Genomic DNA, 21,303 nt, shown 5'->3' with positions numbered 1-21,303 from the left:
GCCCGATGTTTTCTTGTCGATCCTCTCTTATCAGTAACGGTGTTTACCTCCTGGCTCATAAAAGCCACCTTTCAGTCTCTTGCCAGACCAATAACTCGGTACTCATTTGAGTTTGCATACTCAGGTGATTGATCCCTACACAGTTGCGCGTGCCAAGTGATACTGATAGCAAGCCATCCCATCAACTATATCAAACTGGTTTTATGCGTACAAAAGTAATGACACGGTATCCTTTAGGTTTTGTGCAGTGATACAATATGTATCTCAGGGTAAAGTTGAAGTTCTCGCCCACGTTTCTTTTGTCCGGTGGCAATCAAATTGTGTTTGGTAAAAAATGCCGAAATATATGGCGTTGCTAGAGGAGGTAGTGTCTCTATCACGTGATAGGACGTCAATGCCGTTCTAAATCCTGTGCCACTTATGAGTGTTGGGATAGATACTGTATCCTCCGGTAGCAGAACGGGCGAGCGAAATGCGTGAATTGAAGTGTAATTGTAGTTCTGCAGCTGTTAAATGAATAGGATGAGCGATAATGTTGTAGACTGAAAGGACGCCGGTCAATGTACATAGCACTTTGCTACGCTGCACCATCATTTAAACACATAGGTTAGTTGATCTTCGAGAACCGTGTCCTATACGCGTCACACTATCCGGAGACATGGCCATGACTCCGATACATCTCTTTAACAGAGTAGAATGGCAACAGCTTCGCATGAAGATAGCAGTAAAGTTCGTTGTGTGTAAAGGCACTGCGGTAGTCATTTCCTATTACATATTTCAGCCAGCTACAATTATAAAAAAAATTCCTGCAAATTGAAAAGCAAATAAAACTCCATGCCCTCCGTATTAGTTTCGACAAAGGTCATTCTCTAATATTCGTAAGCTCTTGAATATATGTACTTTTAAGGAGGTACGCCGAGCAAAATACTTTGTGAGATAGAAAAATTTCATAATGCCAATCTTGAGTCTATACCACATGGTATTCGCATCAAATAATGCCATACAATGACTTTAACTCCAACAATCTCTTTCACGATCGTACCCAATGAGGTTCAAGTCGATGTTAAGTGTCTTCAGCATAACTTCCATTGTAAACTATCCGCTGTCTATCAGTCGAAGTATTCTATAAATTTATCTCAGTGAAAGAACTTGATTAGTCAACATACTTCATCGTCTTCCTCTTGTTCAATTGGTCTCTGCTCAGCCTCCTGTGGCTTTTCATCATCGCCCCATGGATTTTTCGGCCTAAGCATCTCTTTCCAACCTCCAGAACTACCCATGTTACTGACTCTCTCACTTGCATACTCAAAAAGCACATCAGCAGCACCTCTTGCAGCACCTCTCCACTTCTCAATCAATTCCTCCAATTTTTCATCAGAATCTTCATATTCCGCTGATTCAATCTTCACAGCTTGAAGAGCTGTATCAAGCGACGCCTTCTTAGAGCGAAGAGTTGCTTCTAGTTGTGACTGCTGCTTGTAGAGTGCTGCAAGTTCTGGATCAATTGGTTGCTTGGCGAATGACAGCGGCCTACTACGGGGGACCAGTGTAGGTATTTTTCGAGCTTTAGATGCAACTACTGGGGTTGGTGATTGCGGCTCTTCGGGGGCCTTTGGTGGGGTTCTATTGCTCGATGGTTTCCGACCTGATAATAAGGGTGAACGGAAAGGTTTCGAGAGGGTGTTTGTAGCTACATTGAGACGACGACGCTTGGTTTCTTGGGCTATTGATTGAGGGTCAAGTGAGCGCTTAGATGCCGGTGTCTTTGTGGGATTAGCAATGGTGATGTTGTTTTCAGAGCCGGTTTCTACCATCGCGATGGTTGCCAGTGTTGATGTTTAGAGGTTGAGGTTTCATGTGATGTGACGAAATGTTGTGCCAAGACGTCTTATCGATAAGGAAAAAGTACCATGTCGTGCTGTTACGCGTCCGTCCCCCTTGAGACTTCTTCAATCACAGGTCCAGCTCGGCATTATGATTCAGATAAGTTAAACTAAACTTATTAGATCTTCCAACCGTTTATGCGAATCAAACTCAGAATTCGTACGATTCATCTGTATGATTCAATGTCATTTCTTAACTCTCGCTCGCTTCACAATCGATCACTCGCGGATAAATACAGCCAGCGACCAACAAAAGCAATCCCCCGGGGCAAAATTTTGCTACGAAGCCCTCTTGTTGTCACTGCAAGTATTTAAAAGTCCCCACGGTCTCGGCCCCACGTGTACCCTTACTTTGGTGGCCCCGATCCGAGACATAGATTTCCATCCCCTCCATGTTCATTGGCGGGGCCTTCCCATCTGTGTGCTATCTCTTGTCCGGACACCCACCACTCTTATCTCTCTCAGGTGACAGAAAGATGCAACAAATAAGGCAACGTATTCCCCTGTCATGCGTTCTGCAATCCAGCTACATACTTCCGCTGATTGCGAGTAATTGCAGGTTCGCGCCCAATGATGATCATCAAGGACATTTTGATCAGCTGAGCAAGTACCTCTTTCGAATTAATCAGTGTCCAACTTGTCATATTCTCATCTATGTGAAAGTTTTTTCCTCGGGGATGGGTAGTCAATATTCCCGGACGGCAAAGCATGACGGCGTTCTTCAGTTTCATTGGAGTTAGCCATCGCCACAATTCAGCTGAGAAATTTTACGGGGATCTTATGCTGCTTCGATCTCGCATCACCGATTGACTGCATTCTAAAGTGTCTGCCTTCTTGGTTGTGTCTGGTGGCGACATCTGGGATCGGTTCCATGGATTATCCGATGCACTGTCGTATTTTGTGACGGACCTTAACAGCTGGCTCTATTATCATGTTATGATCGAGATGCCCTCACTGCCAATAGCACCTCTTTCAGTGCAGTTTGAACCGGGATACTAACGGAATTGGATAAAAACCACCATGCATAAAGTGCAAATATTATGGACCCACACTTTTGAAACCCAGGTTCAATTGGAAGGGAAATAGGTCCGCACAAAAAGAAACCAAGATAGTTGAAGAGCACGTGGGGTTTTAATTACTTCCTTGAAGTATCGGGGACAATCCAGAGATGTCGGTTCATGCTCTGAAACTCGATATACCGCCATAACTCGAAAAATTTGCTAGATCAAAATTACTTCTATGGGAAACTTCTTATGCAGATCGATGCCATTCAACCAATCACTCGAATGGTAATCCCTGAACAGAGATAGCCAATTTTTCGACTTTTGGCGGTATCACATATCTCTTGGACGTAGTGCTAGTTTCCGGTCATGTTGTGTATTGTATTGGTTGATCGTATCGAGAAACATACCCTAGATGGGGTGTTTTCATATGCATGTGCATCGAGGAATCTCTAAACGGCCCCAGCAATTTGCTTTTGGTCAGTGCTTGGCATGATGAAGGCCAACAGTTAGCATTATCGGGCTTGGTACACACTGATGCAGTCTGAAACGCTCAAGTACAAACAGGCCAGTGCATATTCTCAAGTCCTTGAGTGGCAAATGGAGTCATTTAAGATCACTCGATTGAGCTAAATTGGATATTACTCTACTGCCAAAGGGCAATTCGTACGAATAGACCCTTTGCCGCGCGCCGCGCGCCGCCCCAGTCGCCATACCAAGGCTCGTTTGTTTAGAGAACGAGCTACTCTGGTTTTGATTGGTTGGAATACGCGCATATGTCTACCTGTCTTCATCGTAGAAACACTGACGTAATTGAAGGGTTACGAGAGAACACTTTACCTCTAGGCATATATGTATTTATCACTCTCGAAAACCTGGAGTCCCTGCCCAAGAAAACATAAGCAGTTGAAAGAAACGTCTACCTCTGAGAGAAAAGGAAGTAAACCAAGCTAAAACAAGCCAGTTCCGATAATGAAAGTAGAACTTCTCGAATTCAATATTCATCAAACCTTTTTCGGTGACTCTCGGCTAGGACTGAAGTAGATATGGGATAAGTGGTGTACTATTAGGACAGGCCCCTTCGCCTCAAATCAAGAGGTCCTTGTTAATCAAGCTTGTTCTACTTTGAACTCCGCTATACCACTACTCTTAAGTATGACTTTCCCAGCATAATATTAAGCTATCACTCTAACCATTCATCATTGAATACCTTAATGGGGTGGCGGAAGTTCACAATACATGTAACGGCGTAATTACGGGACTGTTCCGCATTTCTAATTCTCCATAGTGAATAGGACACGTAAAGAAATATGAAAGGACCCACTTCTTCAGCCCCACCGAAGTAACTAGGACAGAATAGGAAGCACGTCAACTGAAGGCAGCGATTAATACGGTGAAACTATGTGTGTGATAATCAGAAGTGCAGGAAGCAGCCAGTTAAAGCTAAAATAGTGCCTATAGATTTAAAATTCAGTATCTCTCGTATATTTACATTACTAAGGTAGTTTTTACCCACATGATATATGCTCAGATCTCGGAGTGTTGGGTTTTGAATGATAATCACAGTATATCACTCGTTATAGTTAGCTGACCTAATGCGGTTTAATATGGAAGGGATTGATTGATTCATTAATTCGAATATAGAAGGGAAATAAGTGTGAATTCCTCTCGGACTCTGGCATCGTTTTCAAAACTACATGTAGCTGTCTTTTCCTTTTGCAATGCTTCGCTTCCGTGAGCGCGAAATGAAGTAATCAATCAATCAATTAATCAATCCGTGAGCGCGAACTTCTCGTTTACAGTAAGTAATAGAAAATTATGGAACCAAAGTTGGTAGGAGAACTGTGGAACCTGATGCTAACTGATTATGAAAGTTACTGGAGTTGTTTCTATGGAATACTTGGATAGGAAGGTAATAGTTTTAAGGTTCCTCATCTGGCTTGCTGATGTTTTTCGTACTACCTAGTATCTATAAGAACTAAAAATGTTAGCTAGTATGGGAATGTGCGTGCGTGACCCTAGAACTTCCAAGTACACACAACGGTAGACGAATAACCTGCTATTTACAAGAGTTCTAAATAGAATATGTATTCACCTAGTAAAGGTTTCTGGTATTCATGGTGTCTGCTTGCGTTTGATGTTGCAATAATACATGTAGTCTATTGTTTTTTAAACGAATTGATCCACTTGAATGGATTACTCTCGATACTGCACGAGGAAATTTTATTATCGGTTGAAGAGACATCAAGAAAAATTCGAATCATAAAGGGTCACTCAGCATTTTGGATCATAAGGAATCACTCAGCTTTCGTAGCACACTTGTTACCGTCATCATGAATAAGGCTGCAGGGTTAGGGTTACATGCGGCAATTTCCGTCTAGAAAAAACTCTAGGTCCGGGCTGCATGTAACTCAACTGACTATTTACTGTAGGTAATCCACCAAGAAAAGATGCCCCAAATTCTCAATTCCACTTCTAGCTCAAATCTATCATGTCCCGAGGGGACTTATATTTACAATTTTGCGCCAGCAAATCCCGACTCCCTCGGTGCAATATGCTCAGACGACTCGCTCCGACTGTTCTCGCCCGAAACGCTGGCGCTGCAGAGAACTTTTGGTAAAATACACGACGGTGTAAGATGTTTGAAAGCTGTGGATACGAATATACTGGCGACAGCTGGATTGGACGGAGCTGTGAGGGTTTGGGATGTGAGGTCACAAGCGGACAAGCCGGGTATAGTTTATAAGAATGGTGAGATCCCCACGGAGCTCCAGCTTTGGTGATAGCTATTAACTAAGTAATACAGTCTCGAATGCTTCAGTTCTAAGTTTGGCGATCAATGCGGGGGCAAATGTGTTGGCTGGGGGAACTGAACTCGTGGAGGGCAGTCGCATCGCGAGAGTCATAATATGGTTTCTCCCCTTACTACACATTATATCACTCAAGGAAGAGTACTAAATGCGCAGAGTAAAGGGATCTTAGAACTGCGGATACAAAAGTGCAGTATACAGAATCACATAACGACGATGTAACAGAGTTACAATTCCATCCCACCATGCCACACATATTATTAAGTGGGTCAACAGACGCATTGGTGAATATGTACAACCTGCTCACCCCACCATCTACGACCAAAACTACACCCGACGATGATGTGGACGAAGCACTGTACCAGGTCATCAACCATGGATATCCCATTCACCACGCCGGGTTCCTGACCCCATCAAATGATATCTACGCGCTATCGGATGACCAGAATTTGGGAATGTATAAATTCGTTACAGAGATTCCAGATGATGAGGAAAAGGTGTTAGAAGAAGCAGAAACTAGGAGTTTTGGTGATCTGAGGCCAGGTTTGGGGTGCGACTACATAGTCGATGTTGTGCAGCATAAGGCTGGCGGTGGACTGATAGTTGCTGGAAGCAATAGCAACCAATGGTTGGATTTGATACCACTTAGAAAAGCAGGCGAAAACATTGGTGGATGGCATATGGTGGGAGAGAATGGAGTAAGACTTAATGGAGGGCATGGTGAAGAGGTTGTGCGGGGTATATATTTGGATGACAAGGTTAGTTTTATTCCTTTTCATTTGCTAATTCCTACATGTATTTTGCCACTCATATATTGAGACGTTTTCACTGCTAACGAGGGTTTCCTTATAGCTGGGAACAATATACACTGGAGGTGAAGATGGCCTCGTGAAGGTTTGGAAAGAACCAACCCGGGGAGACTCGGATGTTGCCTCAACAAAAAAGGAGAAAGCCGAGAAGAAACGGCTGAAAGAAGAGCGGAAAGAGAAGAAAGAAGCCAAAGCGCGATACAAGCCTTATTAGCTATCCCAGAGAAATATTAAGGGAACAAAGAAATAATAATACAATCCAGCCGTAGATGGCATTTCTACAACATTTTTCAAGAATCGATAAATCAGGAACAGGGAGTGTTGTTCATGGTGAAGTGGCCACGTTTTGGCAGAAGTGGCTGCCCGTTGTGGTTGTGGCATCTCATGTTATCCGGGTTTGCGTGATAGCAACCGCTGCGACTTCTTTCCACGTAGACCTCTTCTCCTTCATAATTCGCCTCATCTGTCCAACGTTGATGACCTGCTACGTTTCGCTTTTCCTCCAGAGATAGTCTGATTCACAGCGAGAGAGTAATTCTCCTCGTACCTTTCATTCTTTCCATTTGTTCACGTTCCTGGGTGGTGGAAGTAACCAGCCATGCAGCGGAAGTGTAGATCGCGAATATGGATGTTTCTTGGTATGTACGGTGGCTTCCTTCAACCCCACCACCACCTCATGCTGATAAACCCCGCCGAGCTGCCCAGGTGTGCTATGTATGCTTGCTGTTTCCGCAACAGCTCAACGAGATCGAAGTGAACCATTGGTCGCCCTCCAGGGGCGCCATGTTCAGGAATCATTACAAGAACTCTCTACCCCCGAAGACGTCGAGGGATCCGATCCTCAAAGTAGCCCCACCTATCCATTTTGACGAGACTATGCAGTGATTAAACGAGTTGCGTTCTCAGAAATACAGGCGGAAGCCCTCGTCCACGAAGCTCTAACCATCCTCCGAACCCTCGACCCGACCCCCATACGATCGCAAATAGGGACGACTGAAGCATCACGATTGAATCTCTACGGGAAGGTGTTATATTATGCGAAGAAGGTAGCGACAGTGATCTTGGTGCACAACCCGGCGTCTCTAGAGGAGCCCGTCGATGCCCCGCCAAAGAAAGCTGCACCAGTGGGCGGGACAGGATTATTCGGGAAAAAGTTAAGGGCTGCAGTTGAAAAGTTGGAGGCCGCAAGAGAAATCGGGAAGAATGAGGATGCGATGTATTTGTTGGCGCAAATGAACTTCGTATGTTTACTTTCAATAGGACTGCGGGAGAATTTGGGGCTGATTAGCGTTACTAGTACGGAAATTGGTCACATCCTAGGAACTATCCTCTTGCCTTTACAAGATATAAGGAGCTTGCAGACTTGTCTGGAAACGCGACAGCCCAAAGCGTAGTTGGTTTCATGTATGCTACTGGCATTGGTGGCTCTGTCGAGAGAGACCAAGCAAAGGTATGGTGGATAGAGCTCGTATATGTACTCTTTTGAGCTTTGATATTAACTAGATACAGGCTCTACTATACCACACATTTGCCGCCTTAAACGGTGATAGCCGCTCGGAAATGACAGTAGCTTTTCGCCATCACATGGGTATAGGAACCCCACGTCACTGTAACGATGCCTCTTTCTATTACAAGCAGGTTGCCGATAAAGCGATTGATTACTGGAGGTCTGGCCCGCCGGGAGGCCACAGACTGATCAAGAATGCCTATAGACTTGCAGATGATGAAGGTGGTGTTTATGGCGAGGGCGCTTCAGTAATCTCGTCCGGTATGAACGCGCTACGTCGGGGAGCTACCGCAAACGACTCTGGGAGAGATTTAGATGACATCCTTGAATATTTGGATCTTATGGCACGAAAGGGGGATTTGTCCGCCACATTTACTCTGGCAAAATTGTATTATGATGGATCAAGGAATCTCCCGAGGGATGTGAGGAAGGCAAAGAGGTACTTTACAAATATCGCAAAGCAATACTGGACTCGTGATGATAAAACGATTTCTGGAGGACCGCCAGGACTGGAAAGACTTGCTGGAAAGGCGGCGGGATACATTGGGAAAATGTATCTGAGGGGAGAAGGAGTTACACAGGACTTTACGCAGGCAGCAGAATGGTTTGATAGAGGAATCAAGACAGTACGTTCCTAATATCCATGTATATCGGAGTTTCTTGACTAATATTTTTCAGGGCGACGCAAGTTCACAGAATGGCCTGGGGTACATGTACCTCCATGGCTATGGCCTAAAGATAAACCGTCAAAAGGCAGCTGATTTTTTCCAGGAGGCTGCTGAGCAGGACCTTCCTCAAGCACAGGTTAATCTTGGTAAACTCTTCCTCGAACAGAACGAGCTGGAGATTGCAAAGCGCTATTTCGAGCTCGCGGCACGCCACGGAACGCTGGAATCATTCTACTACCTTGCTGAGATTTACAATGCTGGGCTCGGAGTAGAGCGTTCTTGCCTGATGGCGACTGCTTATTACAAAGTCGTTGCTGAGAGAGTTGAGGATATGCATAGTCCTATGGCATGGGCGAATAAAGCATATCATGATGGCGACAGAGAAAGCGCATTGATTGGCTATATGATGGCCGCTGAGCAAGGCTACGAGGTTGGACAAGCCAATGTTGCATATCTCCTTGACGAAGAGAAGTCAAGACTACCATTGAGGCAATTACTAGGTCCCGAGGAGCCGAAAAATCCTAGAAACCAGGAGCTAGCATTGATATATTGGACTAGATCAGCGAAGCAGCAAAACACTGATTCACTTGTAAAGATGGGAGACTATTATCTAGCTGGTATTGGGACTGAAATGGACTACGAGAAGGCTGCACAATGTTATCAGGCTGCCAGCGAACTGCAGGCCTCCGCACAAGCTTTGTGGAACCTTGGATGGATGCACGAGAACGGCATTGGAGTCGAACAGGATTTCCATCTAGCCAAGAGATACTACGATCATGCGCTGGAAACTAATCAGGAGGCATATCTACCGGTTACCCTGAGTCTGCTCAAGTTGAGGGTTAGAAGCTTTTGGAATACGATAACAGGGGGTACTATCAACGCCATTGGCGCAGACCCAGGTAATTAGTTCGCGTGTTGATTTGAAGCTCTCACCTGTTAACAGCCTTGTGTAGATCCAAAACCAAAACAACGTCCCACTCTCAGCGAATTCCTCAAGAAATGGTATGAAGCCACTCCCGATGATTACGGTGACCCAGAAGATATCTATGGTGGCAACAACGCCGGAGATGACACACTTGACACCCACGTCCCTGGTGATGAATTTTACGGCGAATTTGACGAGGACCTTATCGAGAGCGTTATCATCCTGGTACTTGCTGCCGCTGTGGCAATATTGGTGTATTATAGGCAGCTACGCCAACAAAACTTGGCAAGACGGCAGCAGGCACAACAGCAGCAGGCACAGCAAGCAGGTGTCATGCCAGGTGGTGCACCAGGAGCGGGATTCCCGCAACCGCCGGGAGCCCCTGGATTTGGTGCTTGGGGAATACCGCATTGAAGGGCATCTGATCAATATGGATGGCCAGTTTTTTCCTATTTTTCTTTTTTTCCTTTATCCTCCATCGCCCTTCCAAACTATGTTATGGTATCTGTTTTTGGTGGACCGGTGGCTTTTATATTGCGTTAGGGTTGTGGGCGCAGGCAAAATTAGGCTGTTTTGAACAATGATGGGATTGTGTATCATAGATATGTAGGCCGTCTACTGTTGTAATTTACGTGGACTGGACGACTAGTTTTTTTCTCTATTCTCTTTGTGTCATTGCGGATCTATCTTTTCTGGCTGGGAAGCAGGCGAAATTCCAGCAGCTCGGATTTCAAAAGGTCCGTTGATCAACAGCACAAGACAAATCATCTCAACTACAAGTTCGGGTATTGAAAGAGGATTCGGGATATTCGAACCCAAAGCAAGGTTGTGCATTCGAGGTTCCCAAAAAATATCAAGCCATGATCCCAAGCCTGGAGAAATAAGGGGTAGAATTCGGGTACTCGTCTATATCAACTACATCGTATATCAAAGCAAAGGGGGTGGGGGGATGTAGCCCTAGCTACTAAATAAAGCCCAGTAAGCAAGGATCACCCCGAGTGATATCCCATGCACACTAACCAACATTAACGTCATTTCACTACTACATTGCGAGCTTACCACACTGAGACTAAGGGTTTAGCAGCTGAGTATCTAGACAGAGCTACTACACATTAACTACATACAAGAAAGAAGAAGAGGAAAGGTATAGTAACTATTTGGGTTTTTGTTATAGTGGGGAGTGGGGGGGAATCGTAAGCTAGGAGGAGGGAAAGAAGCTAAGCAAGGAGAAAAGGAGATAAAAATCGACAAATGCCACCCAAGTCTAACCAGACCGAACCTTTGCGTTCACGGAACCTCTTAATACCGAACAAACTCCCAGCCGACCAGGGAAACCTATAAGTAGCACGAATAGAAACTGCACACACTTAAATCTGGGTAAGGAAAACGTAGATGCTATGTCCTCACGAACGCTGCAGAGAGTGTTAGTACCTTGGAACCTTAAGTGGGAATTAGGTAGGGGTAGGGAGAAACTCACTAGCATCAATCTGTTGGACCCTTGGTAGTGCCAACTTGACCTTATTCCTATACGTAGCAGCCGCCTCCCGTTGCAATGGGTTTCCCTCGAAGTAGACGGTTACGAGATCCTCCATGCCCGAGAGTTCCTTCTCAACTTCCTCGAATGAGGAAAGTTTATTGTTGCTTGCCCAGAGCTCCTCAATATGAGGTAGGTGTGAAAGGTTCTCGAGCTTAGAGATTTGGTTGTTTGAGATATCAAGGACACGGAGGTTTTTCTGGTGTCTGTTAGTCTTGAGTGGATCGATATATGTAGGGATGGAAGACGAACATTGTTCTCAAGTCCGGAGATCTCAGTGAGGGCGTTGTGTGAGATGTAAAATTCCTCGAGGGAAGTGAGATTCTCAAGGCCTTCGATTTTAGTAAGGCGGTTAGATTGGATAGAGAGAATTTTAAGATTAGTTAATGTTGATAGGTTCTACAGACATCATAGTTAGAAGCAGTTCTCAAAGACAGTAATTACCCATCTACCTTCAGCTCTGTAATCTTATTCTTTCCCAGCCACAACTCCTCCAATGCTGTCAAATGGTCGATATTTTCAATTTCCTGCCACATAGTCAGCATTTCTCGCCCCCAAATTGGTAGAACGCATCTCCACATACCCTAATTCTATTTGCTCCCAACTCCAGATTCCTCAACACCGTCATGCCCTCCAATCCCTCGATACGCGCAATCCTATTCTGTACAAAGTACAAGTTCTTGAGACCCGTAAGGTGGTTTATCCGCTTGATGTGCTTGATCTTGTTGAATGACAAATCCAAGTTCTCCAGCTTCGTGAGCTCCTCGAGTCCGTGGATGTGGCCGATCTTGTTATCGTAGAGATCCAGGTCTACCAGCGTCCCTCCAAGATGGCCGAGCGCTTCTATGTCGAGGATGTTGTTCTGGCGGAGGCATATTTTCTGGCAGTGACAGTAGCTATTAGGACGGTGGCAGGAGCAGTATGAAGAGGGTGGGGGTAGAAACCTGGACTTCCTTGAACCGTTCGAGCTTCAGCGCTGTGATGGACGAGATTCGGAGGTGGACGAGCTCGATATCCTACACCAGTCAGGTCAATCAGCCCCCAATTCTCCAGCAACCCTTTTCACACACTTGCATACCTCAACGTCCGGTGGATAATCGTCAAGTAAATCTAAGCGATGGCTGTCAGCAACCCGATCACTCCACACCATCAAAAAGCAAAATAATGTGCACCAACCTTCATCGTCCTCGATGACATCAACGGGAACATCCTCATCATCTGTTTCCTCGGCCTCACTCGCAACAACCGCTCTGTTGCTCTCTTTGGTGCCATTCACGGTAGCCAACGCCTTATTATCGTCGTTCCCACCATCGTTCTCGTTCTGGTTCTCAACCACGGCAGCCTCCGCTGACGGTTTGTTGTCTTCCTCAACCATTGTTTCTGATTTCTTCTTGTGGGTTTTGTTGCTGTTTGTTTTTTGCAATGGAAATACCTAGCTTCGCCTTAGAGTAGTAGCAGCTACCTAGCTTCCTGAAGGCACGGAGAGCGGGGTATCTATAGGTTCGTTTGTAATTTTTCCGTAACGTAGCCCCTCCCTTTTTCTCCGATAGAGATAGATCGCTGCAGCTGGGCGAAATTCCGACCAATCGGCTGAGGATGGTGGATTCGGTGCGTAGTAAAGTATTTCCCTGCTTTTGTTGCTGTAGGTAGTCAACTAAACTGCGGTTAATTGAGGATTCGCTGCGTTGGTCTTTCCCTCCTTTGCTGCTAGATGGATTGGGAGTGTGTTCGTTTTTTTTGCAGGTGGGGTGTGCGTGTGTGAGCAAGAGTAGAGTGAGAGGCTACCTAGGTATGTACCGATACTGGTTATAGATAGTCTCATAACGTGACCTGTCGGGGGTGTTTAGCTTTCTGCACTGTCTAGAGTATGATGATGTATCTACTGGCTTCTGCAAGGGTCTCTGCTAGGTAACTGCTACTGCTTCTGCTACTGCTTCTACTACAACTGGCTTTGTTCTACCTTCTAGACTCTCAATCCCACCCATGTTCATGTCATGTCACATCCATCCACATCTTGATCGTGTGAGTCCTAATGGTTTGGGTTTGGGCACATATGTACTTGTTCATCCTCTCGCGCTGGTCTTTCCCCCGCAAAATTGGGGGTGGGAAGGGGGGTTAAGGGCATGGATATGAGCATGGACATGGTGATGAGATCCATGTAGATTTCCTCGACCGATTCTAAACCCCACCTGCTTGTCTGCCTTCCTGCTTGCCTGCCATATGCTATATTTCCCGGGTCGTAACTATCACTACCGGGAAATAAAAGTTGTTTAGGATGAAGAGCACACTTCCATTGCCAGGCAGAGAGGAAAGAAAAACGGGTATGGTAATGTACATATGTATGTTTGTATATATTGGAGTTACACCCTCATCTACATGTAGGTACATACTTCCCACACAGCTAGATGAAGATATACATATGCGCATGGTGTTTTTTTTTTGATATACTATACCGACAATCTCTTCTCTCCCCACACGCATCTCCCCCATCCTTCCCTCCGCGCAACTTCCCCCTCGCTCAAACAGTCACCGGTACCCTCGCACCATCTCCATCCACCGCTCCCCCGTGGCTATTACGAATCCTTCCCCGGGCCCAATTCGAATCGCGGGGGAAGAAGAGGAGGGGAGGAAAAGCAAATACAAAAAAGAATACTAACCCAAAAAAGCAAAATAAGTATATAAAGCGAAAGTGGAAAAGAAAAAAAATCACAGCCTGATATCACAACATATTTTTTTCTCTCTCTCTTTCGAGGGAATGTGCAGAATATAGCCTTGAGACAAGACAACGAAGGAACGGAACGAACGAGAAAGAACCCCCCCCCCGGCCTCCCCTACCAAAAAAAAGCCACCGAGGCGACTATATCGACCCATTCTTTGACCAAATGCAAAAGAAAAAAAGTGATATCTGCTCTACTCTAGGTAGCGTATATAGGGTGCGGTATTCCCCAAAGAAAAGAAAAGATTGCGGACTAAAATGAACTGTCCGTACTGACCCCACTAAATGGAAAATGGTACGTTCAAAAACAAAAAGTCGACCATCCGCAAAAAAAAGCCCACTACCCAGTATGTCATCAAAAAAGTCAAAGCATCCACCCGCACTATTGAGAGAGATATAGGGAGAAGATTCTACACCACGGAAGCATGCAGGAGTGGTTGTAGTACTAGTAAGGTAGAGGTGTTTTGAATAGATACTACACACAATAGGTAGAGAGAAAAAAGGTAGAGTTAAAAAGGGGTTAATAAGTATGCATCCTAATAACAGGAAAAAGAGAGAGTTCAAAGAGGTATAGTGGAAAAGAAAGAAAAATGAGATACAGTAGGAAAGGTGAAGTGGGTTAGATACTAAATTCAAAACATTACAAAAGAAAAAGAAAAGAAGACGGAGAAAGAAAATGGCAGATAGCCAGCTTAGTAGGTGACTCTGCACCATGTGCTAATAGCACTGAACACGACACAAATGGGTAACAAACACAATGAAAATTGAAGACGAATGAAAAAAGGGTGATAAGATCGACAAAAAAGAAACACGGCTAGAAATAACCTCGAAAGAAAAACCACAAAAACAAAGACCCGTGCTCCTGGCAATTATGACAATCGTATGATGAAGATTCCCCCAGACGTCAGGGCCTCCTATCGCCCGTCCGTTCCTCCTAGTGGTATTTTATATTTACCAATCCTCCTCTTTCTCATGCCTTTTTATTAGAATCCCACTTTTGTTGTTGATCTGTCCAGGGCAATGCAGTGTGCAGACAGCAGAAGAAACGCCGATCACGTCGCAAGAAATACACACAAAAAGAAGTATGCGTCAACGATTTTCTAAAATTATCGCCGTGCTTAAAGTGAAACATCCAAAACCAAAGTGACATCGTTCACATCCTGTGTAGATAGATCTTCGAGAACTGGAATCAGATCGAGAAGCTCATTATCGTGAGCATCTGAGAACCAACTACTGATGGGGACGGCGTGCTGGGGGTGGAAGATATAACTGGTAGGCGAGTTATCGATGATGATAGTGTCTTTGAGATCACGACCAAGCTGAGAGAGATCCTAAAGAAAGAAAAAAATGTTAGATTATTTATATGCGCACGTGGGGGGGTGGGCGAATTGGTCCGTGCGAAATTTTACCTTAACGTAATTGCCTTGGTGGTTAAAGCAACTCTCCCTGAAAAGCCTGTGATGGACAACATGGTGAATGTCAAGCTGGTCGAGCAAAGGATCACCGTACTACAAAGATGTCAGTGGCGCCCCAAAAATAGACAAAGGGAAACAAAAAAGAAACTCACTTTCGAAACAGAAGCTGTGAATACAACGACTTCGTATAGCTCTCCGACTCTCTTCATGAACTGATCGACACCAGGTCTCTTGATAACATAGACGTTGTGATAGTTACCTTCGATTTCAACCGGGATGGTAAAATCGGCTTGATGCAATACCTGTTGTGGCAGTTAGTATCCAGGATTACGATCGGATAAACATTGCATCGGCTAGATCTCTATATTACCTTGAAACTACTATGGACCAGGGTCTCATCCAAATCCAGAACCAAGCACTTCTTTCCCTCGAACCTAGGCGCGATAGGGGGTAGTAACCACTGTTGCCTATCGTCTGCGGTAGGTGTCTCTACCAACCGGCCCGCATCTGAGTCATTGTCCGCCTCCTCGTGCTCCTCCTCGTGTTGTGGCGCTTCCGTACGCGGGGGCGGCAACTCGATGGTAATCGGTTTTCGGACTTCTTCGGTCTGGGGAATATCTGCTGCTGCCGCATCTTTCATCTCAACGTCTTCCTCCTTTTGAACGATAGGCGCCTCTGGTGCCTTTTCGGGGGATGGAGCAGGGCCTGGTTCTGATGTAGAAATGTCATCTTTCTCATTAGAAGGTCCAGTTGGGGTGGGGGCCTCAACGGTGACCGTAGGTGCATCCAACAACGGCAGCCTTCTTTCATCGCTCGCGCCGCTGGTTTCAGCCGCAGATTCATCCTTCACAATGATTTCCCTCCCAACAAGCACGTCACCATCCGTCGGCTTGATCTTGTCCCCATCCTTCTCCTCGGCAACTGGCGCATTTAGTACGACGGGAGGTACCGCAGAGCTCTCCGGCTTAGCCTCGCTTTCCCCAGATTCCGACGCGATTTTCTCGTTTATCACGGCATCCTTCGATTCGCCGATACTGCTGTCTTTTGCGGACGTTCTGGCGTCTTTCCCGACGACCGGAGTTGCTCTTCGAGAAGGTACTGAACCGGGCCTTATTTCGGCCTTGCGTGAGCCCGGGTCATTCTCCCCTGACGAACCAGCACGACAGCATAGGAACCCAAAGAACCTCCCTATTCCCCCCTGTTTTGGGTTTCGGCCCCCTGTCCCCGTGACACTGCTAGCCTTGCTTCCTCCACGTCCTCCCCTTCGCCTCTTCCGGCTGTTGGTAGAGGCTGCGTCTGCGTCTGGGTCTGCGTCGCCGGATGCGGTAACAGCGGTACTACTAGTGGAGGTAGGTGACTGTTCAGCAGTATTCTTGGTAGACGATGTCCGGGTAGGGACTGCCAACAGAGAGTTTCGCTTCTGCGATACGGAAGCGTTGTTATTAAGAGCTGAAGGGGGTACTTCAGTTCCTACTGTTGACGCCGAAGGCGGCGGCTTCGCGGTAGCAGTCAATGATGATGTATCATCGTGGGATGATGAAGGACCCGATTGAATTGATGAATTGGGGTTAGGGCTTGAGTCTACATATGGCAATATCAGTTAGCTGGTGTTGGACCAAATGAAGAAGCTTCGATCGGGAACGATGATCGGAGAGAATGTGGGGGGAAGAGATGGATGTGAGGCAAGGAAAAGCTGCGATGAGATGAGATCGGAAGGGAAAAGTGAATGGCGGGGAAAAGGGAAGGGAAGAGTGGTGGGTAAAGAGAAAAAAAAAAGGACTAGTTGACGCACCTGCTACATTATCTTGAGCTTTAGACTCATGCGCCATTGAGACGTCCCCATTCCCGTTCACAGATACTTTTTTCTCGGAATCCATCTTTTGTAATGTAAAAGTCTACCACAACACTTCGTCTAGAAGAATAGAGGGTGAAGAAGAAACGAATGAAGAGAAGAAAGGGAACGAAGAGAAGAAAGAAGAAAAAAGCAGCTTAGACTCGCGAAATGATAGGATTGTATTCACGCCCTCCCGTTGTTGTTTCCTATTTCCTTTTCCCTTCTCGCTTATCCTTGGCTGGAGATGGACCTCTCGATCTCCTCCCACGCGCAGGAAAGTAGAAGAATAAATAGAATAAACAGATTCACCCAGGCGATGGGGGGTGGGGACCTTTTTTATCTCCTAGAAACCGGAACTAAGAAGAAAGATTCTTGACGAAACAAGACCTTTGAAGTTCAGCCCCGGAGAAGCGAAAGCAGGGGAGAAGAGAGAGCGACCCGGCTGGAACAACCACGTTGGAAGAGGTTGTTGAATAGGAGATTGTTGTCGAGGGGAATGGAGCTCAGTCTTGATGGGAACAGAACGGAGAAAGGAAGGGAAGAAGGAGGGGGGTGGGAGGGCGGGAGGACGAGGAGTTGGTGATGGGGCTCACTTTTGGGGGGGGGGGGGGGGGGGGGGGGGGTGAGAGAAGGTAGAAGTGGTGGGTGGATGCGTTGTGATGGTCGCGGTGATGGTCAGGAAAGGGAACGACCTGACGATGAATTAGAGAGTGAGAGAAGTTTAATGAGCGTCGATGGGTATTGGGTGTGTTTTCTGATTAGGTGACAGTGCCAACGAATGGGGCACGGCTAAAACAGCAGGGCTGGGGGGGGCCAAAGGGCGTAAAGAGAGGTTCCAGGCCGGGATTCAATTTTAAAAAAAAAATGGATGAAAAGGGAAAATTACAAGCGAGAAAGGGCGATATTAGAACAGAAGGTAGAGTTATAGCTACAACGATAACCCAACAAGCTGTTACCTGAGTGATGGCAGCAGGATAACCGTTATCCTACAATTTCCGATGGAAAGAGTAGACGCAGAGTCGGATCAGGCAGCAGCAGAGGTTATTTTGGGGGGGGGGGGGGGGGGGGGGGGGGTAAAGGGTGGGAAATTAACGAGAAAAGGATTTCAATTGTACGTGTGTCCGTATGTAGGTGGTATGTATGTAAATAGCATGCAGAAGTTGCATGTAGGCCGAGATAAAAAAGAAACAGAAAAACAGAAATTGAAAGAGAAAAAAAGAACCCGCAACAACAACCGACTATTTTACAGCTAGGAAGCGCCTTGGGGAGAAGAGGGGGGGGGGGGGGGGGGGGGGACAAACTACTGTACTAAGGAGCGTGAGGTGGAGGTATGTAGGATGAGGTACAGCAGCAAGTCAGAAGCAAGCAAAGTTAGTGGAGAGAGGTAGTAGGAGGTACATGTAAGGAAGGAAATATTTTGTGATATAGACAGCAGCTTGTGGACAACAACTATCGTTGCTATGGCGCCGGTGGATGGGGATGGAAGGGAACACGCACAGTCCAAGACCTCTTCCCTTCCCTTCCCGCACAGTGAAGCGCTCTTGTCTGTTCGTCGTGGTGGGTTCTGACTCTCTGTAATACGATATTGCGCTATTGCGATATTACGATACATACAGCTTGACCTCCTACCTCCCTCCTATGGACCAGAAACCAGAAACGGCTTAATTTGACCACCATGAACCCAACAATAACAACAATAACAAAACTAGGAAACTGCCTACTTACATGGTCTACTCTCAATCAGATAGAAAGAAGAAAAACAAGACCGTCTTGGGCATGGAGATGAAAAAATAAGGGAAAACGAAAGACAGCCAAGAGAGCGTTCCTGGACATGCAATAAAAAAGTTATAACACAACCCCAGACGGAGCAGAAGCGAGTGAAAGCTAAGCCAAAAAACGTGTGAATTTTTCCATGTTGGTACTGGCGCCCTTCACGAGAACCTTGGACGGAGCCTCGCTCTGGGGATGTGGGAAATGAAGTCGAACGCCATGATCCCGCTCCCGACCAGCCATCCCTCTGGCGAGCTTGTCCCGGCGGCAAGATATCCTCGTTACTGGTCCTTTCAACAACAACCCTAGTAAACACTACATGATACCTAACATGGATTTTCATCTCCCCTCCCAAATGCCGATACTTACTCTCTTCTCGTCATCCCATTTGCCTATCCCCCGAATTCAGGTCTCGCTTTTTAGTCTTGACATTTTGCTCAGATGAACATGGAACAACCATTTAAACACGAATCCCCCAATTGCTCAATTATTTACCAATCCTTTCGCAACTTGTGCACATACTTCCCCTCCAACAAGCTATCGCGTGCTCTCCTTCCCACAACTACCATCCCTCCTTCCCTCCCTTCTAATATTCATATTCATTCATCTGGGGTACTGGTACTCAAATACAAACCCTCTCCTTCTCATTTTCTCCTCAGGGCCTTGTCCAACTGGTCGTATTTTCGCCCATATTGGGTTCTCCATTGCGGGATCACCTTCCCTTTTCCAGTAAAATGAAACACCCAACCTCCACTGGCGGCACGGTGCGCCCCTTTTCGAGCAACCAAACGAGTGACCGCCAAGCGCCCTTCTTAATGGGCGGTTGCTTCAAATGTTCAAAAGTAACACGGAATCACCCAATCAGGAGTGTAGTTGCGAGACAGCGATATTGGAAGAGCCAATTGATTGTTAAATTTCTTGTCCTAAAAAAGATTCCAGTCTGATAAAAACCAGAGCCTCAAGTCCAACATCCCTAACAAAAAACGTCTTCCGAAGACCGACAAGCCGAGACCATTCACACCCGACGACGTACGACCTTCATCAAAGTAAGGGAAATCCATCTTCCATCCCAATCAATCCCCTCCCCCTCAAATGTCCAACAGATTTTTTGTTAACTTTGATAATTTGATAAATAGGAAATTCGATAAAAATAAAATTTGGAAAACAAAAGAAAGAAACGACTCGTCCGAGCTGACAAAAAAAACCAAACTCCTTTATCCTGCCGCAATAGTACCTGCATCAGAGACTCCGTTCCATTCTCAACCATCAACACAAGAGAAATAAAGATGGCATGAGAATATAAAAATATTTATAAAAGTAAAGCGCCAAAACAATCATCGAAACCGAAGAGACTTCAACCTGAATGATTGAGAGGGGGGTCGAGTCGCTTAGTCCTCAATGGCGTAGTCGTTCTCGCCGATGGCACCACCCCAGAAAACGGGTCCCAACTTGAGGAATCGTCGCTTCTCGGTGGCACTGCCGATGGATGAGGTGGAGCTCCTGCGGTGGGAAGAGGTTTGAGGAAGGAGGAGAGGAGAGCCAACTGGGGACTCAACAGCGGTCTCCATGGCAGTGGAGGTGATTGGAGACATCTTGGGAGACTGAGGCTGCTGCTTGGGGAAGCTGGCAGAGTGGACTGGCGCAAGGCACAAGAAGGTGGTAGGCTTGCGGATGGTAGGAGAAACGGTCTTCTGGACTGAGGACATTTTGGTAGTGGTTTTTGGTATGAGGATTGCTGGAGGCAAGAAGCTTTTTGTAGTGGGATTGCTGGCGCAAAGAATGAAAGCGAGTTTTCAAGTGTGAGTATTGCTCGAGGAAGAGGATGCTTTGGCTTGTCTGTATGAGTTGACTGTTGTGCTGATGAGGACGGTTGAAGGGGGGTGAGAGGGTGACCTTATATCCTCCTCCCCCTCCTACTATCCTAAGGCCCCAAGACCAGGACCATGACCACGATAGACTGGTGGGGATGACGATTGTGGGGGAGAGTCAGAGGCAGTGCGGGCCAGATCAGACATACGTGTGGGTTGCTGCTAGCTAGAGTACTAGCGCGGCGATAAGGACCCAAGACGCCTGTTTGCCCAAAAACCTAAAGTTTTACGAAACATGCCAGGCAGTCCACCGCAGATGGCCTCTGCACCCTAGATCTCAGATGTTATTTTTTTTTTTCCAAATATCTTCCCTTAAACCCTGTTTACTGCATCATGCAGACGCCATGCAATGCAGACGCGCCGATGTCCTGGCCAGAGAAAGGACCCCCAGTCCAAGGAAAAGAGGAGCCTAAGCAGCGATGGAGGGGCAAATAAAAGGCCAATTGGGCAATAAGCTTCGCGAATTCGGGGGGGGGAGGGGGGCTGTAATTTCGACGGATCCACGAGCTTCCCTCACCCACGAAGGTGCAGGAGACAGCCATTGGGATTTACCTTTTGGGATT

At 46.3% G+C, this 21,303-nt stretch overlaps 6 protein-coding genes across 6 annotated transcripts; 2 read left to right on the top strand and 4 right to left on the bottom strand.

Annotated features, from left to right (window-relative positions):
• Window positions 1-1,011: 1,011 nt before the first annotated feature.
• H6S33_003471 (uncharacterized protein) lies at window positions 1,012-1,814 on the bottom strand (the record flags this gene model as incomplete). Its single annotated transcript, XM_044834816.1, has 2 exons — window positions 1,012-1,095; window positions 1,167-1,814. 2 exons carry the CDS (start codon window positions 1,812-1,814, stop codon window positions 1,012-1,014), a joined length of 732 nt encoding a protein of 243 aa, XP_044691832.1.
• A 3,520-nt stretch (window positions 1,815-5,334) lies between these two features.
• H6S33_003470 (uncharacterized protein) lies at window positions 5,335-6,717 on the top strand (the record flags this gene model as incomplete). Its single annotated transcript, XM_044834815.1, has 4 exons — window positions 5,335-5,635; window positions 5,691-5,796; window positions 5,858-6,452; window positions 6,547-6,717. 4 exons carry the CDS (start codon window positions 5,335-5,337, stop codon window positions 6,715-6,717), a joined length of 1,173 nt encoding a protein of 390 aa, XP_044691831.1.
• A 384-nt stretch (window positions 6,718-7,101) lies between these two features.
• Window positions 7,102-10,017, top strand: H6S33_003469 (uncharacterized protein; the record flags this gene model as incomplete). Its single annotated transcript, XM_044834814.1, has 7 exons — window positions 7,102-7,141; window positions 7,209-7,349; window positions 7,386-7,744; window positions 7,801-7,953; window positions 8,013-8,636; window positions 8,689-9,577; window positions 9,632-10,017. The coding sequence occupies 7 exons, from the start codon at window positions 7,102-7,104 to the stop codon at window positions 10,015-10,017; spliced, it is 2,592 nt and encodes an 863-aa protein (XP_044691830.1).
• A 981-nt stretch (window positions 10,018-10,998) lies between these two features.
• Window positions 10,999-12,512, bottom strand: H6S33_003468 (uncharacterized protein; the record flags this gene model as incomplete). The annotated part of the gene is made up of 8 exons (XM_044834813.1): window positions 10,999-11,015; window positions 11,081-11,336; window positions 11,390-11,536; window positions 11,590-11,664; window positions 11,721-12,017; window positions 12,082-12,153; window positions 12,216-12,247; window positions 12,314-12,512. The coding sequence occupies 8 exons, from the start codon at window positions 12,510-12,512 to the stop codon at window positions 10,999-11,001; spliced, it is 1,095 nt and encodes a 364-aa protein (XP_044691829.1).
• Window positions 12,513-14,971: 2,459 nt separating this feature from the next.
• Window positions 14,972-17,145, bottom strand: H6S33_003467 (uncharacterized protein; the record flags this gene model as incomplete). The annotated part of the gene is made up of 5 exons (XM_044834812.1): window positions 14,972-15,184; window positions 15,263-15,361; window positions 15,421-15,570; window positions 15,639-16,849; window positions 17,061-17,145. 5 exons carry the CDS (start codon window positions 17,143-17,145, stop codon window positions 14,972-14,974), a joined length of 1,758 nt encoding a protein of 585 aa, XP_044691828.1.
• Window positions 17,146-20,260: 3,115 nt separating this feature from the next.
• On the bottom strand, window positions 20,261-20,578 carry H6S33_003466 (uncharacterized protein; the record flags this gene model as incomplete). The annotated part of the gene is made up of 1 exon (XM_044834811.1): window positions 20,261-20,578. The coding sequence occupies one exon, from the start codon at window positions 20,576-20,578 to the stop codon at window positions 20,261-20,263; it is 318 nt and encodes a 105-aa protein (XP_044691827.1).
• Window positions 20,579-21,303: the final 725 nt, after the last annotated feature.

The sequence above is a fragment of the Morchella sextelata genome (assembly GCF_020137385.1).
Source record: "Morchella sextelata strain SCLS chromosome Unknown scls_15, whole genome shotgun sequence".
Classification (NCBI taxonomy): domain Eukaryota; kingdom Fungi; phylum Ascomycota; class Pezizomycetes; order Pezizales; family Morchellaceae; genus Morchella; species Morchella sextelata.
Note: the sequence above shows the minus strand (reverse complement) of the source record. Positions and strands in the feature narration are given on the sequence as shown.